The sequence below is a fragment of the Chrysemys picta genome, chromosome 5 (assembly GCF_011386835.1).
Source record: "Chrysemys picta bellii isolate R12L10 chromosome 5, ASM1138683v2, whole genome shotgun sequence".
Classification (NCBI taxonomy): domain Eukaryota; kingdom Metazoa; phylum Chordata; order Testudines; family Emydidae; genus Chrysemys; species Chrysemys picta.
Genome location: NC_088795.1, coordinates 121,024,001 through 121,042,086, shown reverse-complemented (window position 1 = coordinate 121,042,086; position 18,086 = coordinate 121,024,001). Strand labels below are relative to the sequence as shown.

Below are 18,086 nucleotides of genomic sequence, written 5' to 3'. Positions count from 1 at the left end.
TGCGTCATGTAAGCTCATCCAAATATACTAAACCAAAATGTTTGGTAAATGCCTTTATGTTCTGATAAACAAATTACCACCCACACTCTATTTTAATTTTGATTGTTCATTTTTGAAACAGTCTGGATTAGCAGTGCTGTATTCTGCATTTAAATAATTATCCATAATCAGATTTGTATTCATCACGTCTGACAGCAGATTGGTGCTGCGATACTCCACCTGTCACACGCATGAATAATTTTAGTATTGGCACTGCATGCCACAGATTGCAATTCTCATACTACAAGTTCTGCTTTCAAAAAAATCAAGCTAAATTAAATAACTTCTGAGGGTAACACAAAGGTGCTATGAACAGGTGGTTTCTTCTTTTACAAACCCTGTAATTTAAAATTCCCTTAGCCACAAATGCATGTGATGAAATAAGGTTACGCAATCTTCTCCTCCACCAAACAGCTTTTAGAAGGCATTTATTTCAAATGTTTATATATAATTCCCATAGCTGATGTTCATATTTGTAACCATTTTATGTTCATTTAACCAAGACTATAACATAATTACTTGCACATTTAAAAAAAACCTACAAGACGAATAATTAAAGGGCAAAAGGAAAAGATACTTTTCCTTCTTGTCCCTTCACTATACAGTTAAGGGTCCAATGCTGCAAAGCACCGTGAGTGCTCTCAGCTCCTAAAAACACTCAGGAGAGTTCAGGGTGCTCAGCACTGCACAAGATGGTGCCCTAGTGGCCTGATCCTGAGCCCAAAAAAGTGAATGGGAAAAACTTCCAATGACTTCCATGGGGCAGGGCCTAAATGAATTAATATGTAACAGGAGAGAATAGAACATGACTAATTAGTTCAGAAGTGACTAGATGTAGTATATGGGAGTTGAAATAGTACATTGTCTTGCGCTCTAGACTTTTACTTCCAAACACTTGGCTTAAATTCTGGCTCTGGACTGCATGGTCTGATAGTCACATTCAGTCTCTATTTGTCCACACTTGAGAGCCACTAAACAGTTTGATACAACTGGCCGTCTCTGTACTCGAGGATGGGGACTGGAAAAGCAGGGATGATGCATGCCAGCACCGAAGTGAATTAGCACTTTGATCTTCAATGACTTGTATAAACTCTGCTGGCCTGATTGAAGCCAATATCAACCCTTGGCATTGAAATTTCTGTTTTTTTAAACTGTGTGGGGAAAAGTTATACTGAACTATTGATATATGTTAATTAACAGCCTCAACTAGAACACAACTATGTAGGGAGTTGTTTTTTTTTGTTTTTTTTTTTTTTTTTTTTTTTAAGGCAGCTGAATCTGGGGAAACCTTAGAGATCTTTTGAGAGAGTGGAAACAGGGAAAGCCAATTTCAGGAGTTTAGTGAAAAGAAAACAAGGAAATTTAGGAACAAGGCAACTATCAATCAATGTGAAGATTTGATACACAGAGGACTATGCACAGTTGGATTGAAAGTGAATGTTCCTGTGTTCTAGTTGTTTCTGTTCTCATAAAAATGCTAATGTGGAATTTGAAAGATAATCCCTCTTTCAGACCCATTTTCCTGTCCAGTTTGCTGCAGGCTATTATTGTGATGGCTTATTACAAAATAAGCATAGCAGGTGATTGTTCCTTTTAAGACTGAACAATAATGCTGCTCCAAAAGAGGATTGTGGCTGGAATCATTTCCAGAGTGATTCTATTATGAACGTCTCAAGAATAAGCCAAAAGCTTTTGAACTTCGATTTCCTTGAGGATAGCGCTATGTGGTGTTGCTGCGCCACCACTATATAAGCAATGATCTTTCAAGATCAAAGATTGTATTTATTTTGTGTGTGGGGTGGGGAAGTTACCTATGCTGGTTCTTATAACTGACCACAAGGGGGAAATTGAGCATATGCATGGATACAATATGAAACAGCCATCCTAACCCCAAACTTCCTTGCCAACAACCTACAAACCTGACTATGTTGAACCATCACACTGCAGCTGACAGAACAGTACTCGTATATTCATACTAAATTAAATAATTTGAAGCAATGAATGATGAATAAATAAAAATAGAGTTACTGTAGGTCGGATTTTTACAATACCTCTAAATGCGTTTGTGGTCCATACATGTCCCATATTTTTCTTCTTCTGACATCAATTCCCCTACCAGGGTACTGAAATATTTGGATTAATAATTGGTTAAAAAATAAAAACATAATACCTTGTATTTATAAGTCTTTCATCTCAAAACTTCATACACCCTTGCCAAATCAAGATACAAACTAAATACAGGGATAACTTGATCCACACTGATATGCAGCCACCTCTGTGAAACACAGCAGCACTGCGCAACAGATGGGGTTAGAACCGGAATATCATGTCAAATGGAAAGAGCAGGGGAAACATAGGTAGTTTGAATATAATTACCCAATTTGGAACTGGACCTGGACATGATGGTTGATGCCTGTTTGAGAAATGCCCTGGTTCTCTGTCTGAGCATAAATAGTCAGAATCTTGGAGAGCCATCTCATCTCTGACTCATCCATTGAATCATTCCCAAACACCACTTCCTACAGCACAAAACTGTTCCTTTGCCATCCAAGTACTGACTCTGACCAAACTTGTTTAGCATGTATCTGACAGGATCTCACCATGAGGTGCTATTGCTGCATGCTAAGCTAAGAAACAAGGAATACATTACCAACTTGACTTTCAGTTTGAGAGTCCCATGTTACATCGATCAATGAAATAAACATTTCCATGAAATTTAAAAACGTTTTTCATGAAATGCCTAAAGTTCTATAAATATTTTTTTTAATAACCATTAACTTCCTTTTCAAATATTTCTTAAAAAGATGAAGAAAATATGCTGAGATGAAACAGCCAGACACTGAAATTCATGGGATTTTGTTGTATCACATAGAACTGTTCTTTAAAATTTTTGTCTGCATCAAACATTTCTGATAAAAATCAGCCTCGAGGACCTACACTTTGTTATGCTCCATGCACACAAGCACCATGTACTGGCAGTCTTTTTCACAATTACATGACCATTTGTCGTGATACGGAAAAATATCTTGTAGCTTTGCGGAATTGGAGGACTTTGGCTTCAATACTAACTTCTCTTCCTCTGAGATACAAATTACAGAAGCAAAATTAAATCCAGAGCATAGGTTCTCGGTCTCATTTAATCTTCTGACTACCAGTAAATGTCAGCTGTTATATACTTCCTTCTGGGTTAAATGGCAGGGTAACAAGGCCAGCTGCCAAGGAAATCAGCTTAATCACTACTGTTAAGGGAACCAGGGCTAGTTAGTTTTCTTTCCAAGGATCAAGTTGGTGTGGAGAGCTGTCACTCCAGAAGTGTTCCCCATGAATCCAAAAAGGCAGTACAGGCAACAACTAAACCCACAAACTGTGCCATATAAAGTACAGTCTCCGATACGTTTAGTACACACTATATTACCTAGTTTCCTTTTTTGATGCAGTCAAACAAACTCCATTTTAAAGCCCCGGCCCACTGTGGCTTTGATGATTAACAGATTACAAAAAAGATTTCATTTCAGGACCCTGAAGTTTTTGTTGATTTTAAGTTATTTCCCATCTTTCTATACCCATAGCATGGTTAGGCTGCATAATTACATTTTTTTTTTCTTTTCTTCTATATTAAACTTGAGCAGGAAACAAGTTCATTTAACGGAGAACCACTTATACTAACAAAAAGCTTCTAATCAGTTCTTTTTTTCCCCCCTGATAATTTCAGAGATTCAAACCCTTGCTTTAGTGACATTAATGAAGTGCATTCCAGCTATCAAACATGCCAGATAAAGAAAAAGAGAATCAGAATAATAAACACCTCCACTTTTGTTTGAAAAAATGATTATTTTTACCCCTTCATTGCTCAGAATATGAACCAGCAGACCATTTCCGCATCCTAGGTCTACAAAAGACTGTTTCTTAGACAACCCTTTTTCTGCTCTCTCTTCTTCCCAAAGGATCTAAGCAAAGACAAAAATTAAAACAAATTTTAATCTCTCAGAGCATTTTCTCAATGACTAAAGTATTTGTGGCCCATTCCTGCAACTCTTATTCAAATGAGTAGAGATATGGACTTCAATGGATCCTCTCCTGTGGGTAAGGACTACTCACATGAATAAGGGTTTGCAAGTGGGAGCGCATAATACATTTTCAAGAAAAAAAGGTTAAATGGGAGGTTGCATAAGCTAACAATAAAAGTTAATGCCCAGGTGCACTGATGGAGAGGAAGAATGGTTTTAAGTGATTAAGGCACTAGCGCTAGGAGATCTGGGTTTAATGCCCTGCTCTTCCACTGACTTCCTGTGTAACATTGGACAAGTCACTTAGTGCTTCAGTTCCCCATCTGTAAAATGTAACTACCTCACAGGGCTGTTGTGAGCATAAATAACATTAAAGAGCATGAGGTGCTGAGATACTATGGCAAGGGGGCCCATGTAAATACTTTAGACAGAAATAACACAACTGTGGGATCACACAACAGGTGATCAAAAATCTTGATTTGTGCCACATATATCAACAAAAATGGCCATCTTCCAACCCCTCAGCTAGTGCACCTACCATTTTCCTCCCTTTTCCACAAGGGTATTTTTTGTGTCTTTCCTGATGCCCTTTAAAGCACGCAATGGGAAGTAGTGAAAGTAGATCATTTGTGATTCAGACGCAATCTGCCCTACTGATCAATTTTCCCCACAGATGGGGGGCAAAAAAGTCTGAATGATAGTACTGTATTACTACTTAGACCTTACTTTATTGCTTTTACCCATAGATTTCTAAGATGCTACCTTTCATGAGTGTGGAGACTGAGGTACAAGCAGGCAAAGTAACTTGGTCACAGTCACACAGCAGTCCAGTGGCAGTGCTGGGGGTAGAATCCAATGATTCCCAAATGGTGCCTTACCCACTGGGCCATGCTGCCTTCAATGGAGGACTGCCTTGACAGGGGAATTCTGTGCTTCTTCTAAGTTGTGTAGTTGAGGAGAGTGGCTACCCTGAGGCACTCACAAGCCCTATGCTAATGGAGTGAAGCTTCTGCACAGCTTAGGAGAGAGAATGGGAAACCTCTTCTCCTCTACCTACTTTCTTTAACATAAACCACACTTCGACTTGTTCTGTCCCTCATGCAACCGCACACCTCTGCGAACCGTGCAGTCTGCTGGGCAGCTCCTACGCCTCACAGAAGTGGAATCCTTCTGTCACAATGCAAATAAATCATATGCACTGATTGTATATTATTTTCATACAGTGGGGACATTGCTAGAATTATTTAAGAACACTAAATGAAAGATGTCGAACACGCTCCTCGTTTACTAGCGTTGCTACAGGATACTGAGTTTGCTGCAGTACTCAGTGCAGCTCAGCCACGTAAATCAGAGCTGGCCTTGTCACATAACATAGGTCTTTATTCGCCATATAGCACACGGGAGCTTACTTAGAAAGCACTTTTCATTGGATGATCTCAGAGCAATCAATATATAAACATAAATGACGTATTGTCTAATGCCTTAAGGATAAATGTTTCTTTTTGGGCCAATATAGTAAGGACACGTCCTGCCCTGATTAGCTTAACTACCCAAATGAGATAGAACAGGACTAGGGATGATAAAAGTGGCTCAAGGAGGACAAGGGTTACAAGAGTGACAGATCAGGAGAGTGAAGCAAGTGGTGAAGGAGGAGAGCAAGGTCATGTGGCAAACAAGGTTAGGGAGGCTCTTCCAGTCACGGGGTGGGGGGATAGCATGACAAAGGCATAAAGATTCTCGTGGGAGAAAGAGAGAACGGTCATGATCCTGCAAAGCACCTAGTACTTCCTATGAAGTTCTGAGCACCCTCCATATTCACATCTAAGCAAACAGAAGTTGAGAGTACTCAGCACCATCCAGGATTGGACTCCAAGGGACCATTAACATGAGATGTGCCTATACTTTGCAAGCTTAAGTAGGAGCTGAGTGGTTAAAGCAGGAGAGTAGCAACAGGTAAGTATTAATACCCATTTTACAGGTGGTCACACAGAGAATCAGTGGCAGAGCTGGAAACTACGATCCTAGACTCTGCATAATACATTGGCTTTGTGCATCTGCATGTGATGCCGCTCTTTACTTGATGGACAACAGAATGCGACCTACTACTAGTGACAGCTACGGGATAACTCTTTTAGCTCAAGTGAGAGAGGCCTGAGTTGACTGAGTCAAAGGATCACGATTCTAGTCCCAACTGCACAGGCAATTCTTCTGATAATTGTTTGTTGCCTGCAGGACATGGATTTTGTTATAGGCGCCTATTCTATGACTCTAAGTACCAGATAGACTCTCTCTCATAATCAGATGTTACAACAGGCACAATCAACTGAGTAGGATTGTTTATGCTTACAAGAAACAAAAATATCAGGAACCCTTTGAACACAGAATTGATGTCTGTGCCTTTGATTGTTGCTAAATTGTTAGTTTCATGGATATTCACTTCATTCCCTCCCACAAGTTGTGATTTTGGTGCATTCCAGCAAAATACCAGCTTGTGTTTACATTTTCCACTTTACAGATCACGATATTAAGCATGTTGGCACTGCCGCACAGTTCCTGTGAGGTGCCAATCATCTCCTACACAGATCTAGCCCCTCCCATGTGCATCAATCCATTTTATAACATATACCAAATGTGCCTAGAGAGCATGTCAACTCAATGTGACCCCAGAGCAAAAAGAAGTTCTATGGGTTTCCGTTCAGTTTGGTTGTCAGTGGATGGCAAAGTCCATGAGAAGAGATAAAGGTTGACAATATTCTTTTTAAAACATCTCTTTAACCTATTTACAAATGGCTCAGTAGTGTACACCATAATTCTGATATTTTAAAATTCTGCAAGGATGGATAGAAATATTGCTTAATAATAGGTTAATGAGTAGCAGTGACATTCTGTATCCTTTTGTTCACCCCTTTTACAAGACTATGATAAATTTTGTACAAAGTATGCTTTGCGAGGTATCATTTGAAAACTCATAATTTGCTGATCATTATTGTCCCAATAAAATATTTGTGGCAACACTGTCTGTAAAGTTATAAGATTCTACTGTATGACATTACTGAGATATGTTCCAAGTTTAGAAAAGCAGGCACAAACTAGTTCCTCGGAAACAAAAGGGAAACAGACAACTCGCCCAGGTGTCAACAAAATGGACTATCGATCATCTGGTTATGTGGGCATTCTTTGGCAGGAAAAAGGGCATGAGTGAGAAATTTACATGTTGCAAAGGAACAGCTGAAGGTTCCATCCTAGATTTTGTGTCCTGACCCTCATCTGGAAGTGATTTTCAAAGGGAAAAGAGAACTGTAAGAAAGGGCAATAGATGCCCCAAAATTATTCCTCCCTCTCTCTCTATCCACAGCAGTCACAATACCTGAAGAAAAGAAACATCTCTGAACTGGGGAAGGGGTCCTGGGTGAAAGGATTCCAGCCAGCAAGACTGCTAAAGTATGTGCTGAGAGAGACCTTTTGCTTTGTATTCACTTAGCTTGTTAAGTTAGGTATTATTGCATTTTACCTTATTTCTTTGTAACCAATTCTGACTCTTATGCCCCATTACTTGTAATCATTTAATGTCTTTCTTTCTGTAGGTAATAAACTTGTTTCATTGTTTTATCCATACCAGTGTATTTGAACTAAAATGTTTGGGAGACTCCATTTGAGATAACAAGATTTGTGAATATCATTTTCTATTAATAAAATGATGGACTTTCTATGAGCTTATATTGTCCAGAAGGAAAGATCTGGGCAGTATAACATGCACATTTCTGGGGACAAGTTTGGGACTAGGAATTTGCTGGTGTTGCTCTGCAGTATAATTCAGGAGTGGCTGGCTATAGCCACTATACAGCTGGGAATAATTTACATGCTGGAAGCTGCCTATGAGCAGAACAGGAGTGGTTGCTCTCACAGCAAACCAGTGTAAAAGGCACCCCAGGTTGGAGAATTGAGGGGACACAACTGTTTGACAATCCAAATTATACCCTGGGTAATGTCACAGTAGCTTTGGTAACCAATAACTGAATCATTTTAACAATTGTTATTAAAAGAATTACTGTCACTTCATAGGACATACATTATCTCAAGGAACACAATAGGTTAAACTTACAGCCATTGTCACAAAGTACATTTAAAAACAAAAAATTCTTAGACGTGATGATCTTACCCCTAAAGAATGTGACTGTTTCCCCCTAATATTGGTATCCATCTACAAATGTTATCTATGAAAATAAAATTGTAAGCAATAGTATTGGATTATAAAGCACTGTCCATATGGGAGTATCTTCACTACACTGCTCTACAGCCAAAATGCTTCTGAAATAAATGTAGTCAAACTTTACTAATTCTGGGTCACTGAGAACGAAAATGATGCTTAAAATTGTTGATTGGCTCTAGTTTTCAAGATATGCTATTGGGTCAATATATATGACCCTTGACTTGGGAATGGCGGAGGATAAGTGAGTTATAAAGGGAAGGGAGCTCAATTTAAATCAGAAATGACTAAAATACATCTTTGACTGGATCTATGAATAAATCTATGACTGGGTTTGGACAGTACTTGCTTTTTAGGCAAAACAATGAATGATGCAATCTGAAGCTGGTATTGCGTCATACATGATATGAATTGCATCATGTTATTCCTAGAAGTCATGGATGATGCAATCATAACAAAGTTTACATCACTCTGCTGAACAAATTGCTCTACATCAGCTCTAGAAATCATACAGTATCGTGCTCTCTTATTTGTCAGTGTTTGATTTTGCAAAGGGACACATTTCTGTTTAGCCAAAGTGAGTAGAGATGCCTCGTACTTGTGTGAACAGTGCAGATAACTTCTGCTATGTTTGTGGTGAAGTGACTTTTGCATCACAAAAGCGCAGTATAACCACTATGGTTAAGAAAGCCTATCACCTTTCTTTTGGCTGCAAAATTGGAGATCAGGACAAGAGGTGGGCCCCACACATATGCTGCAACACTTTTGCAACAAATCTTCGCCAGTGGTTGAACAGGAAAAGGAAATCTATGCCTTTTGCAGTGCCAACGATTTGGAGAGAGCCAACAGATCATACCAGCAATTGTTACTTCTGCATGGTGCCTCCAGTTGGGAAAGGTGTGTCAAAGAAGAAAAAGTGGACTGTGCATTATCCAAACATTCATAGACTCATATAGATCGCTAGCTGGAGGATTCTCTGCCAATTGAAGTCTCTAAGCCACAGGATTTGGCGACTTCAACAGCAGAGTCAAGGGAAAGGGTAGGGACGGCTTTGTGGCCTGCATCATGCAGGGGGTCAGACCAGATGATCATAATGGTCCCTTCTGACCTCAAAGTCTATGAGTCTATTACTTTGCATTTATCAATGCTGAATTTCATCTGGCATTTTGTTGCCCAGTTGCCCAGTTTTGAGAGATCCTTTTATAGCTCTTCGCAGTCTGCCTGGGACTTAACTATCTTGAGTAGTTTTGTATCCTATCATCTGCAAATTTTGCCACCTCACTGTTTACCCCCTTTTCCAGATCATTTATGAATATATTGAATAGGATGGTCCCAGTACAGACCCCTGGGGGACACAACTATTTACCTCTCCATTCTGAAAACTGACCATTTATTCCTACCGTTTGATTCCTATCTTTTAACCAGTTACCAATCCAGGAGAGGACCTTCCCTCTTATCCCATGACAGTTTACTTTGCTTAAGAGACTTTGGTGAGGGACCTTGTTAAAAGCTTTCTGAAAATCTCAGTACACTATATCCACTGGATCCCCCTTGTCCACATGCTTGTTGACCTCCTCAAAAAAATCTAGTAGATTGGTGAAGCATGATTTCCCTTTACAAAACCATCTTGACTCTTCCCCAACAAATTATGTTCAAGTAGGTGTCTGACAATTTTGTTCTTTACTATAGTTTCAACCAGTTTGCTTGGTACTGACATCAGACTTACCAGCCTGTAATTGCCGGGATCACCTCTGGAGCCATTTTTAAAAATTGGCATCACATTAGCTATCTTCCAGGTACAGAAGCTGATTTAAATTATAGTAGTTCTGCAATTTCACATTTGAGCTCCTTCAGAAGTCTCATCTGGTCCTGGTGACTTATTACTATTTAGTTTATCTATTTGTTCCTAAACTTCCTCGAACGACACCTCAATCTGCGACAGTTCCTCAGATTTGTCACCTAAAAAGAATGGCTCAGGTTTGGGAATTTTCCTCACATCCTCAGCCATGAAGACCGATGCAAATAATTCATTTAGTTTCTCTGCAATGGCCTTAGGCTGAGCAGTCACTTACCAGCAGATAAGTAGCAATGGCAACATCTTCATATACAAATTTTTCAGGATCTGTTACTTCAGGCCACACCTTCAGATAAACAGAGGTAAAATTACCAAATTGCTTTGTCATTTTAACTGCATCTCTTTAAAGAACATGCTCAACTAGATTGGCTTTGATAGTCACCCCATCTTTAACCTATCTCTGAACATTACGGAATTCTAACCTTCCCATTAATTGGGGGGGGGGGGGGAAACTTACTCCATGATAAGCAATATGAGACTGCATACATTTTTGCGAGTCACACAATAAACTAACTGGTGTACGCACACTAGGACAGAGAACATCTGCAGTCAGTCAGTCAAGGTAAGTTTCGGGACCAGTTATGGTTGTATATGTGCAAATCACACTGAACAAAGCCCACCACATGTTCTCTAGTACATTGCAGGTGCACTGGTCTGCTTATTATGTCTCAGGAAAATTCACATCCATTGGTATGGCTATGTCTCACATTGGAAAGATTATTATTTGTATTACAGCAGTGCCTATCAATGTTCCCTCTAATTTTTTACATCCATGTGCAGAATTAATTTTGTTAGGTGCACCAATATAGAGGTGGTTATTCACGTAGCTGAAGTTGCGTATCTTAGTTCGAACTGGGGGGTTAGTGTGGACCAGCCCTTAGAGCCAGGTTGTCAGAGGTATTTAAGCACCTAAGGCAACAATGACTTTCAGTGAGAGTTAGACTCCTACGTGCATAATTCACTTTTGAAAAACTGGACATAGGCTCCTAAGTCAGTCAGCCTTGCTTTTGAAAATGTCATCGGAAGCACATCAAGGCTGTGCACCTCAGATACTATCGTGCTCATCATTTTCTCCTAGTTACGAATTACAAGTGCAGATTTCAATTTGACTCATAACCACCACCAACACTATGAAATAACGTTGAACTCTCTTCACATACACAGGGAACTTTAAAATCAAGAACAAATTTTAATTTAATGATTTTCAAATAGATTTCTCCTCTTTTAACTAAGACCACAGTCTCACTAGGAAGCAGAAAACACTATGAGAGAATGGGAGTCTAGATTTTATCGCCACACTTACCTTTACCATTTCTTTGTATTTTTTTTTTAGCTCTTGATAAACCCTGCTGTATTTAGCCACAGAAATGAGTGAGAGTGTACTTTTAAACTCACTCTGCTTTTCCTCAGTGGACCATTTAGCCAGTTTGGACAATAGTTCATTTCCAAGCCACGTTCTTTTGGGGTATACTATTCCATCTGCGACCCAGTTTTCTGGAGATGAAGTTAAAATAGACACAGACCTTTAAAAATATAAGAAATATGAATAAATACAGTGTATGTCACTGATTAAACTAAAGGCTCAGTCAAGAGAAAAAAACAGCAGAAGTCACTTTAAACACAAGCTTTATTACATTTATCTTTTGCATACATCATAGGGCAGGATTTTCAAAAGCATTCAGCATTGGCCTAACTGCTCCCATTGTAGTTAGTGGCTCCCAATGCTGAGTGCTTTTGAAAATCCCACTCTGTGTATTGAAGAAAGGAATTGACATACCAGGAAAGTTCAGAAGAATTGATATTTATAGCTTGGCTATTTGGAGGCTAGGACACCAATCCTGAAAACACTTAAGTACACACATAACTTTGCTCACTTCAGTTGCCCCATTGGCTTCAACAGAACTATTCATGTGCATCATGTTAATCACATAACTGTTTGTGGGGTTGGGGCCTATGCAGGAGATTTGATAACATTACAAAATTATGTGAAGGGTATAAAGATCCAAGAGGAAAATGAGATATTCAGGGAGGTCCAAGGGATAGAACAAGAAACAACTAGGTAATACATGAAAACAACAGAAAACAGAATGAGTAAAAGAGAAAACATCTTAGCAATGAATTCTGTTCAGCAGTAGAAGAATCTCCCAGATGATGTGGTAGAATTCCCATTGTTTAAGGCATTGGTTCCCAAACTGGGGGGCGTGCCCACCTGGGAGGGAGTGAAGAAATTCCAAGGGGGGCATGAGGCTGCCTGGCCCTTGAGCTCCCGGCCGCGGAAGCTAGCCCCTGGCCCCTCCACTCCTGTCCCCCATCCCCCACAACCACGCTGCCGCGCAGGCAGCACAGCTTGCCCGTGCCCACCTCCCAGGCTTTCCAATAAGCCTGTCCTGCCGCTCTGAGCGGCCTGGTAAGGAGGCGGGGAGCGGGGAGGTTGGATAAGGGGCAGGAGGTCCCGGGGGGCAGTCAGGAGACAGGGAGTGGTTGGATGGGGGCGGTGGTTCTGGGGGAGCGGTCAGGAGATGGGGGGGGGGGTTGGATAGCCATGGGAGTCCTGTCAGGGGGTAGGGGTGTGGATAGGGGTTGGGGCAGTCAGGAGACAGGGTGCAGGGGAGGTTGGATAGGGGGTGGGGTTCTGGGGGGAACGGGGGGTCCCGGGAGGGGGTGGTCAGGGGACAAGGAGCAGGGGGGGTTGGATGATGGTAAAGGAGAGGTGGGGGGGGGGTGTGAGGGTTTCTTGAAAATTAAAAATGCTGAAAAGTTTGGGAACCACTGATTTAAGGCATTTAAAGCTAAACCAGACGTTACACATGGCTGTACTGTATGTAACACTGCAGCATTGGCGAGGGGTAGACTAAGGACATGACACTGCAAGACGGCTCAGCTCTCTGGCCCTGATCCAGCAAAGCACTTAAACACATGCTTAACTTTAAGCATGTGAGTAGTCAACGGGACTACTCACACATTTAAATGCAAAGTGGCTTTGTGGCATCAGGACTAGAGTGCTCAGCACCTTGCAAGACTGTGCCTTGGGTGATCAATCAGGCATTCCCCAAGTTTAATTTTCACGATTTTAGAATACCATGTCCCAACTTGGAGAAATCTCCAACTTTGACCCTGATACTGCACACACACAAGTGCTTAACTTTATGCTGAGTAGACTTCAGAAGTGACTCTGTGACCAGATTATAAACATTTTTAAGGAAGTCAGATGGCACGATTCATAATCCTATCCATGCAAAACTGGAACAGGCTTAGTTGTACAGATACAAATTTGGGATTTTTCAATTAACTGATAAACATTTAATATCTAGCAATTATAAAAAGAAAGCAGAATTGATTAAATGAAAAGGTTACTTTTCTATTACAGCAGGATGAGACCGTGATCCACAGTATGATTCACTCAATAAGGATCTGAGGGATTGATCCTTCCCCCATTAAAGTCAATGTGAAATTCCCATTGCCTTCAAAGGAGCAGAATCAAGCCCTAACTAAGAAGAATGCACTCAGTTCAGGTCTCTGAGAACAGTGAGCTAACAATTTTAGATCAAGTGAATGGATTCAGGTGTGCACATACTGCCATAGGACGATCATATCTTAAATAAGGAGCAGGGGACTCTTCATCACATAAATCAGGCCCTATATAACACAAATCAAACCATCCAGACACATTATAGAAGAGGATGGTGTCATCTTAGGCCAGTGCAGAGGTTTGCTTCCCCTCTCTCTCCCCAGCACTCACCATTCATCATCTTTAGTGTGTGTAAGTCGAATTTGATAAATGTTGCACTTCTTAATCTGATATTTTCCTTCATCATTTTCCTCCAATGGCAGAAAGGTCACAGTTCCATTAAAGGTATCTGAAAAGATTTGTAAACTGTGGAATATTATTGGCTCAAACTATTATGTTGTTTAGAAACTTGGGTAATTCTAAGCCACGCAAAATAAGAAGCCAGTATTTTGCTGCTTATGCCATAGCACAACTTAGAGAAGCAAGCTGTATTTAAATGCAGAGATAGGAACCTAATGCTCCCTAATGCTCAGGAGAGGTGTAGTGTAAGAAACAGCTCTGCCATCTAAAACTGCTGATTCTTTATACAGTTTGCAAATACTGTGCACATTATGCAAGATATTTTACAGCATTTCTAAGGCCCTGATCCTGCAGAGACTTATATGTGTGCTTAACTCTAAAACACGTTCGTTGATTTCTAAGGGACCATGTGGTGTAATAAATATATGGCCAGATATCTATTACTGAAAGTCATGTACCACCATAACATTGCTACTCACTGTCTCTTTAAAATTGGAAGCCTGGAAAGTAAATTCCAAATTAACAGAGATACAACTACCCAGGGCAGTACATAGCTGTTGTAATGCAAAAGAGCAGGAAGATACCTATCAACAATTTTGTGAGCTAACCTGTTCAAAACTGGAAAAAATACTACTATTATATTTCAACTGTAGTAATATCCAGATCCCCCAATTGGGCTAGGTGCTATACAAACACATAAAGACAAGGCCCTGCCCCAAAGGGAACCCATTCGATCTCCGAGCTGGCCTTGTGCAGGGTTTCAGCTGAAGTTTTGTTTGCAGGACTATGGAGCAAGGCAAGGGTTAAAGTAAGAGGGAAGGACCAAAATCAGAGAGGAGTACTCTCTCTTCTCCCCAATTTCAGTGAGCAATGCTCCCCCACACTCCCGCTCCCCTCGGTTAGAGCAGTGAGAGCTCTCCCCTCTCATTTCAATCTACTTTTTAGCCTCTGACCTAATGCCGTGATCTTACAAATACTGACATCTGACCAGTCCTATTGGCTCCAATACTCTTATTGAGTACCCACATGAGCAAACTTATGTATGTGCCAAGTGTCTGAAGGATATGGGTCTAAGAAGACAAGTGGCATTAAATGGAGGCGGAAGGATAGATATCACATATAATTTTATATATAACTTGTTGTTTGTTTTTTGTGATCATAAAACATTAATGTAAAAGCCAGCTATTCCCATCTTCCCCTCGAATACCATCTCCAACAGCACCAGTCATACATTTCAGGTGCAGGAGCCTTGTTTGGTTTTTGGTAAGTTAGCATTTCTTCTTTCACTCAAAAGATAACTTCCTTCTGACGAAGTGCAGCATGATGGGCTGCTGTATTCTGCATCTGTAGCAATCACAACTGCCTCCTTGTGTTTAACTGCAAGCAGCGATCTTTGGGATTCTTTGCAAGGTAAGTAGTCAAAACCTCACCAGTAAAATGAATCAGCGGCAGCAGCTGTACTTGGGATAGATAAGTACTCAGCTCAGTGTCCAAAAAAAGCTCTGAAAGGCACAATGCAGCACTTGGACACTTAATTACACACACTGCACAACCGCACAGCTCCCAAACTGTACTTTTTGTGGGCGACGCTGGACAAAACTTTCACACACCATTTTTCCTTGTTAATGCAAGAATGGGAGATGTCAAATAATCTGGCCGTTGATTGAAATCTTGTTAACATATACTGTACAAGGCTAGCTTTAATTAATTTTCCTTTTTTGTAGTCAAATCGCATGTCCTAGTGTTCTTAAACCTCACTCCTTGCGCTTAACACAACCTTCTGAGTACAAGCAGACAGCACACAAATAGCCAGACGACACTTCTGGATGACTTCGGCTAGCAGAAAGCAAGTTCCTTAGTGTTATTTTCTAAATCAAAAGGAAACTGAATAAAATCCAACCACCATCTTACCGGTCCAATGACATTTATAATCTTGATGTCAGTTAGAATACGGTCCCAAAACAGAGTCAATGGAGCTATGCTGACTTACACCAGCTACGGATCGGGCCCTGAAATGCCTGCACCATCTAGCTATCAAGTCTCATTTTCTAAAATGAATCGTGTGGTTTAACTCCTACAGAACTTAAAACAGTATTTCATTTAAACTTCCTATCAAGGAAAAACAAAGAGGAGGGAAGCAGACCATAAATATAGCATGATATAAACTAGTCCTCACATGCTATTGATTTGACCTCCCACATCTTCAATAGATCCATATGGCCTCCTATAAAATAACCCTAAATTGCTTAATATGTTCCATATGGCATTGCTATAAAAGAATTATAACTGCTGTTATTGGTCTACATTGGCATTATTAATTTATAAAAGGTAACCACAAGAGTATCCTGGAGCAAACATTTTGCGGTTTAATTTCTCCAATACCCTTCAGATGGCAGAAATACAAAATAAGTCAATGTTTGTTTGTCCTTTTCTATTTATTTTCATCAAAGCATGCATTCCAACACAACAACACAGTCACAGGGCACCAAATAGGCAGTCAGGGCCTACGCTTACATTCCTTAGGCAATCAAAATTCCCACTGATTTCAACAGCAGTTCTGTGCGAGCAAGGAATGAGGATCAGGAAAAGGGTGTGACTAGTGTGGACACATTTAGATAGCACTGCACTTTTGTACAGCACTGGATTTGGTAAGCATGACCTCAATAAACTTAATCCATCTTTACCCTGTTCCCTGTCTGATGTGAGGCTATATAAGCCCATTCTAACCTGAATGTTCCAAAATCATTTTATTTTTTTGTAACATGTCTACCAAGCTATTCCATATGGGTGGAATCCCCTGGGGGGAGTTTTAAAACAACAGACACAGGGCTGTTGACTAATAAATACACGAGATAAGTGATTTTTCCTTCCATTCTCAAAAAATTATTCAGAAGTACAATACACACTGTAAATGGTTTCAGAAAAGGTATTGAGTAAGAATTCCAAGACATTTGAGTATTTCAAGGTAGCTATCAGTGTTGGTGCCTTAGATCAGTTACTTTACTCGCTTTTGGATTTAGGTTCCTTCCCAAGGACCAGTAATAGAATTCAATCCACACCCTGTATATTTTTTCAATGGGATTCACACAGGTGTAAAGATCCACTCTGAATGGATACATTGCAGGATTAGGGTCATAAAAAGTAAGATTGTCTGTGAATAGAACATATTACTATATGTGTCTGTTCAGGAAAGCTTAAAATTCCATGCCAGGTAGGGTTGCCAATTTTGGCTGGACGTATTTCTGGAGGTTTCATCATATGACAATCTTTCAAGATTAATCTTTAATTCCTGGAGACTCCTGGACAATCCTGGAGGATTGGCAACCCTAAATGCCAGGATTATTAAACAACACGGTTAGTCTGAAAGAGACAGAGAGACCCAAGTTGCTTTGAAAATCTTACAAGCCACGTCAGATTCTACTGCTGCAGATGTCCTTTTTAAGTTCTGTACTTTCAAAGGCTATTGTCAAGCTTTGTAAATCTACAATTACACCTACACTGCCAGCTGTGTTTTTGTTTGGCCTATTTCTGTAGGAGCTCCAATTAGTCCCCCCCCCCCCGCCATACTTCTACTTTCTTCTTAAAATAGATGAGCATTATTTCAATATCCTCCTTGTTCACAAGGATGGAACAGACAAGCTAAATTTAGCAATAGTATAAAGCATGAGGCTGTGAAGAAATCTAGTAGAAGTTGCAATTTTCTCAGTGCTTCATTTTGGGTGATGATAGGTTTTTCAAGATTAGAAGAGCAGCTGAAAAAATATGGTATTTTAGAAGGGTGGATTCTAGTTTGGGGCTGTTGGTGTCCTTTAAAAAAGCACTTGGATCCAATATCATGGTAATAAACATACCAAACTGAATAATAAATATTTAGGGTGGAATTTTCAAAATCTCCTATTGACTTTCCATGTGAATTGGGTGCCTGCCTCTGTTAAGTGTTTTTGAAAATCCCATCCTTAGCACTTACATAGTGCTTTACTATACTTAGGTAGTTTGAAGGATGTATTCGTTTGATTCACAAAGGCCTATTGCTGGTCAATATTTTGAAAGTAGTATTTCAATGGAAGATATCGGAGGTATTCTTATTGTAGGTGCTACCTTATCCACTCCCATAAGAAATGTGAGATTATGAGGAAAGAAAATTAACATTGGGAAGGCGCACTGGAAAGG

At 40.1% G+C, this 18,086-nt stretch overlaps 1 protein-coding gene across 1 annotated transcript in view; it reads right to left on the bottom strand.

The window, feature by feature from the left end:
• The window catches only part of TRMT44 (tRNA methyltransferase 44 homolog), a 28,202-nt gene that overhangs the window by 9,535 nt on the left and 581 nt on the right, over positions 1-18,086 (bottom strand). The window contains exons 2-6 of the mRNA XM_065598520.1: positions 16,921-17,067; positions 13,848-13,965; positions 11,412-11,631; positions 10,326-10,394; positions 3,879-3,986 (exon numbers count right to left, since the gene is read on the bottom strand). Of these exons, the coding sequence (XP_065454592.1) occupies positions 3,879-3,986; positions 10,326-10,394; positions 11,412-11,631; positions 13,848-13,965; positions 16,921-17,067 (662 nt within the window). The remainder of the gene's footprint in view (positions 1-3,878; positions 3,987-10,325; positions 10,395-11,411; positions 11,632-13,847; positions 13,966-16,920; positions 17,068-18,086) is intronic.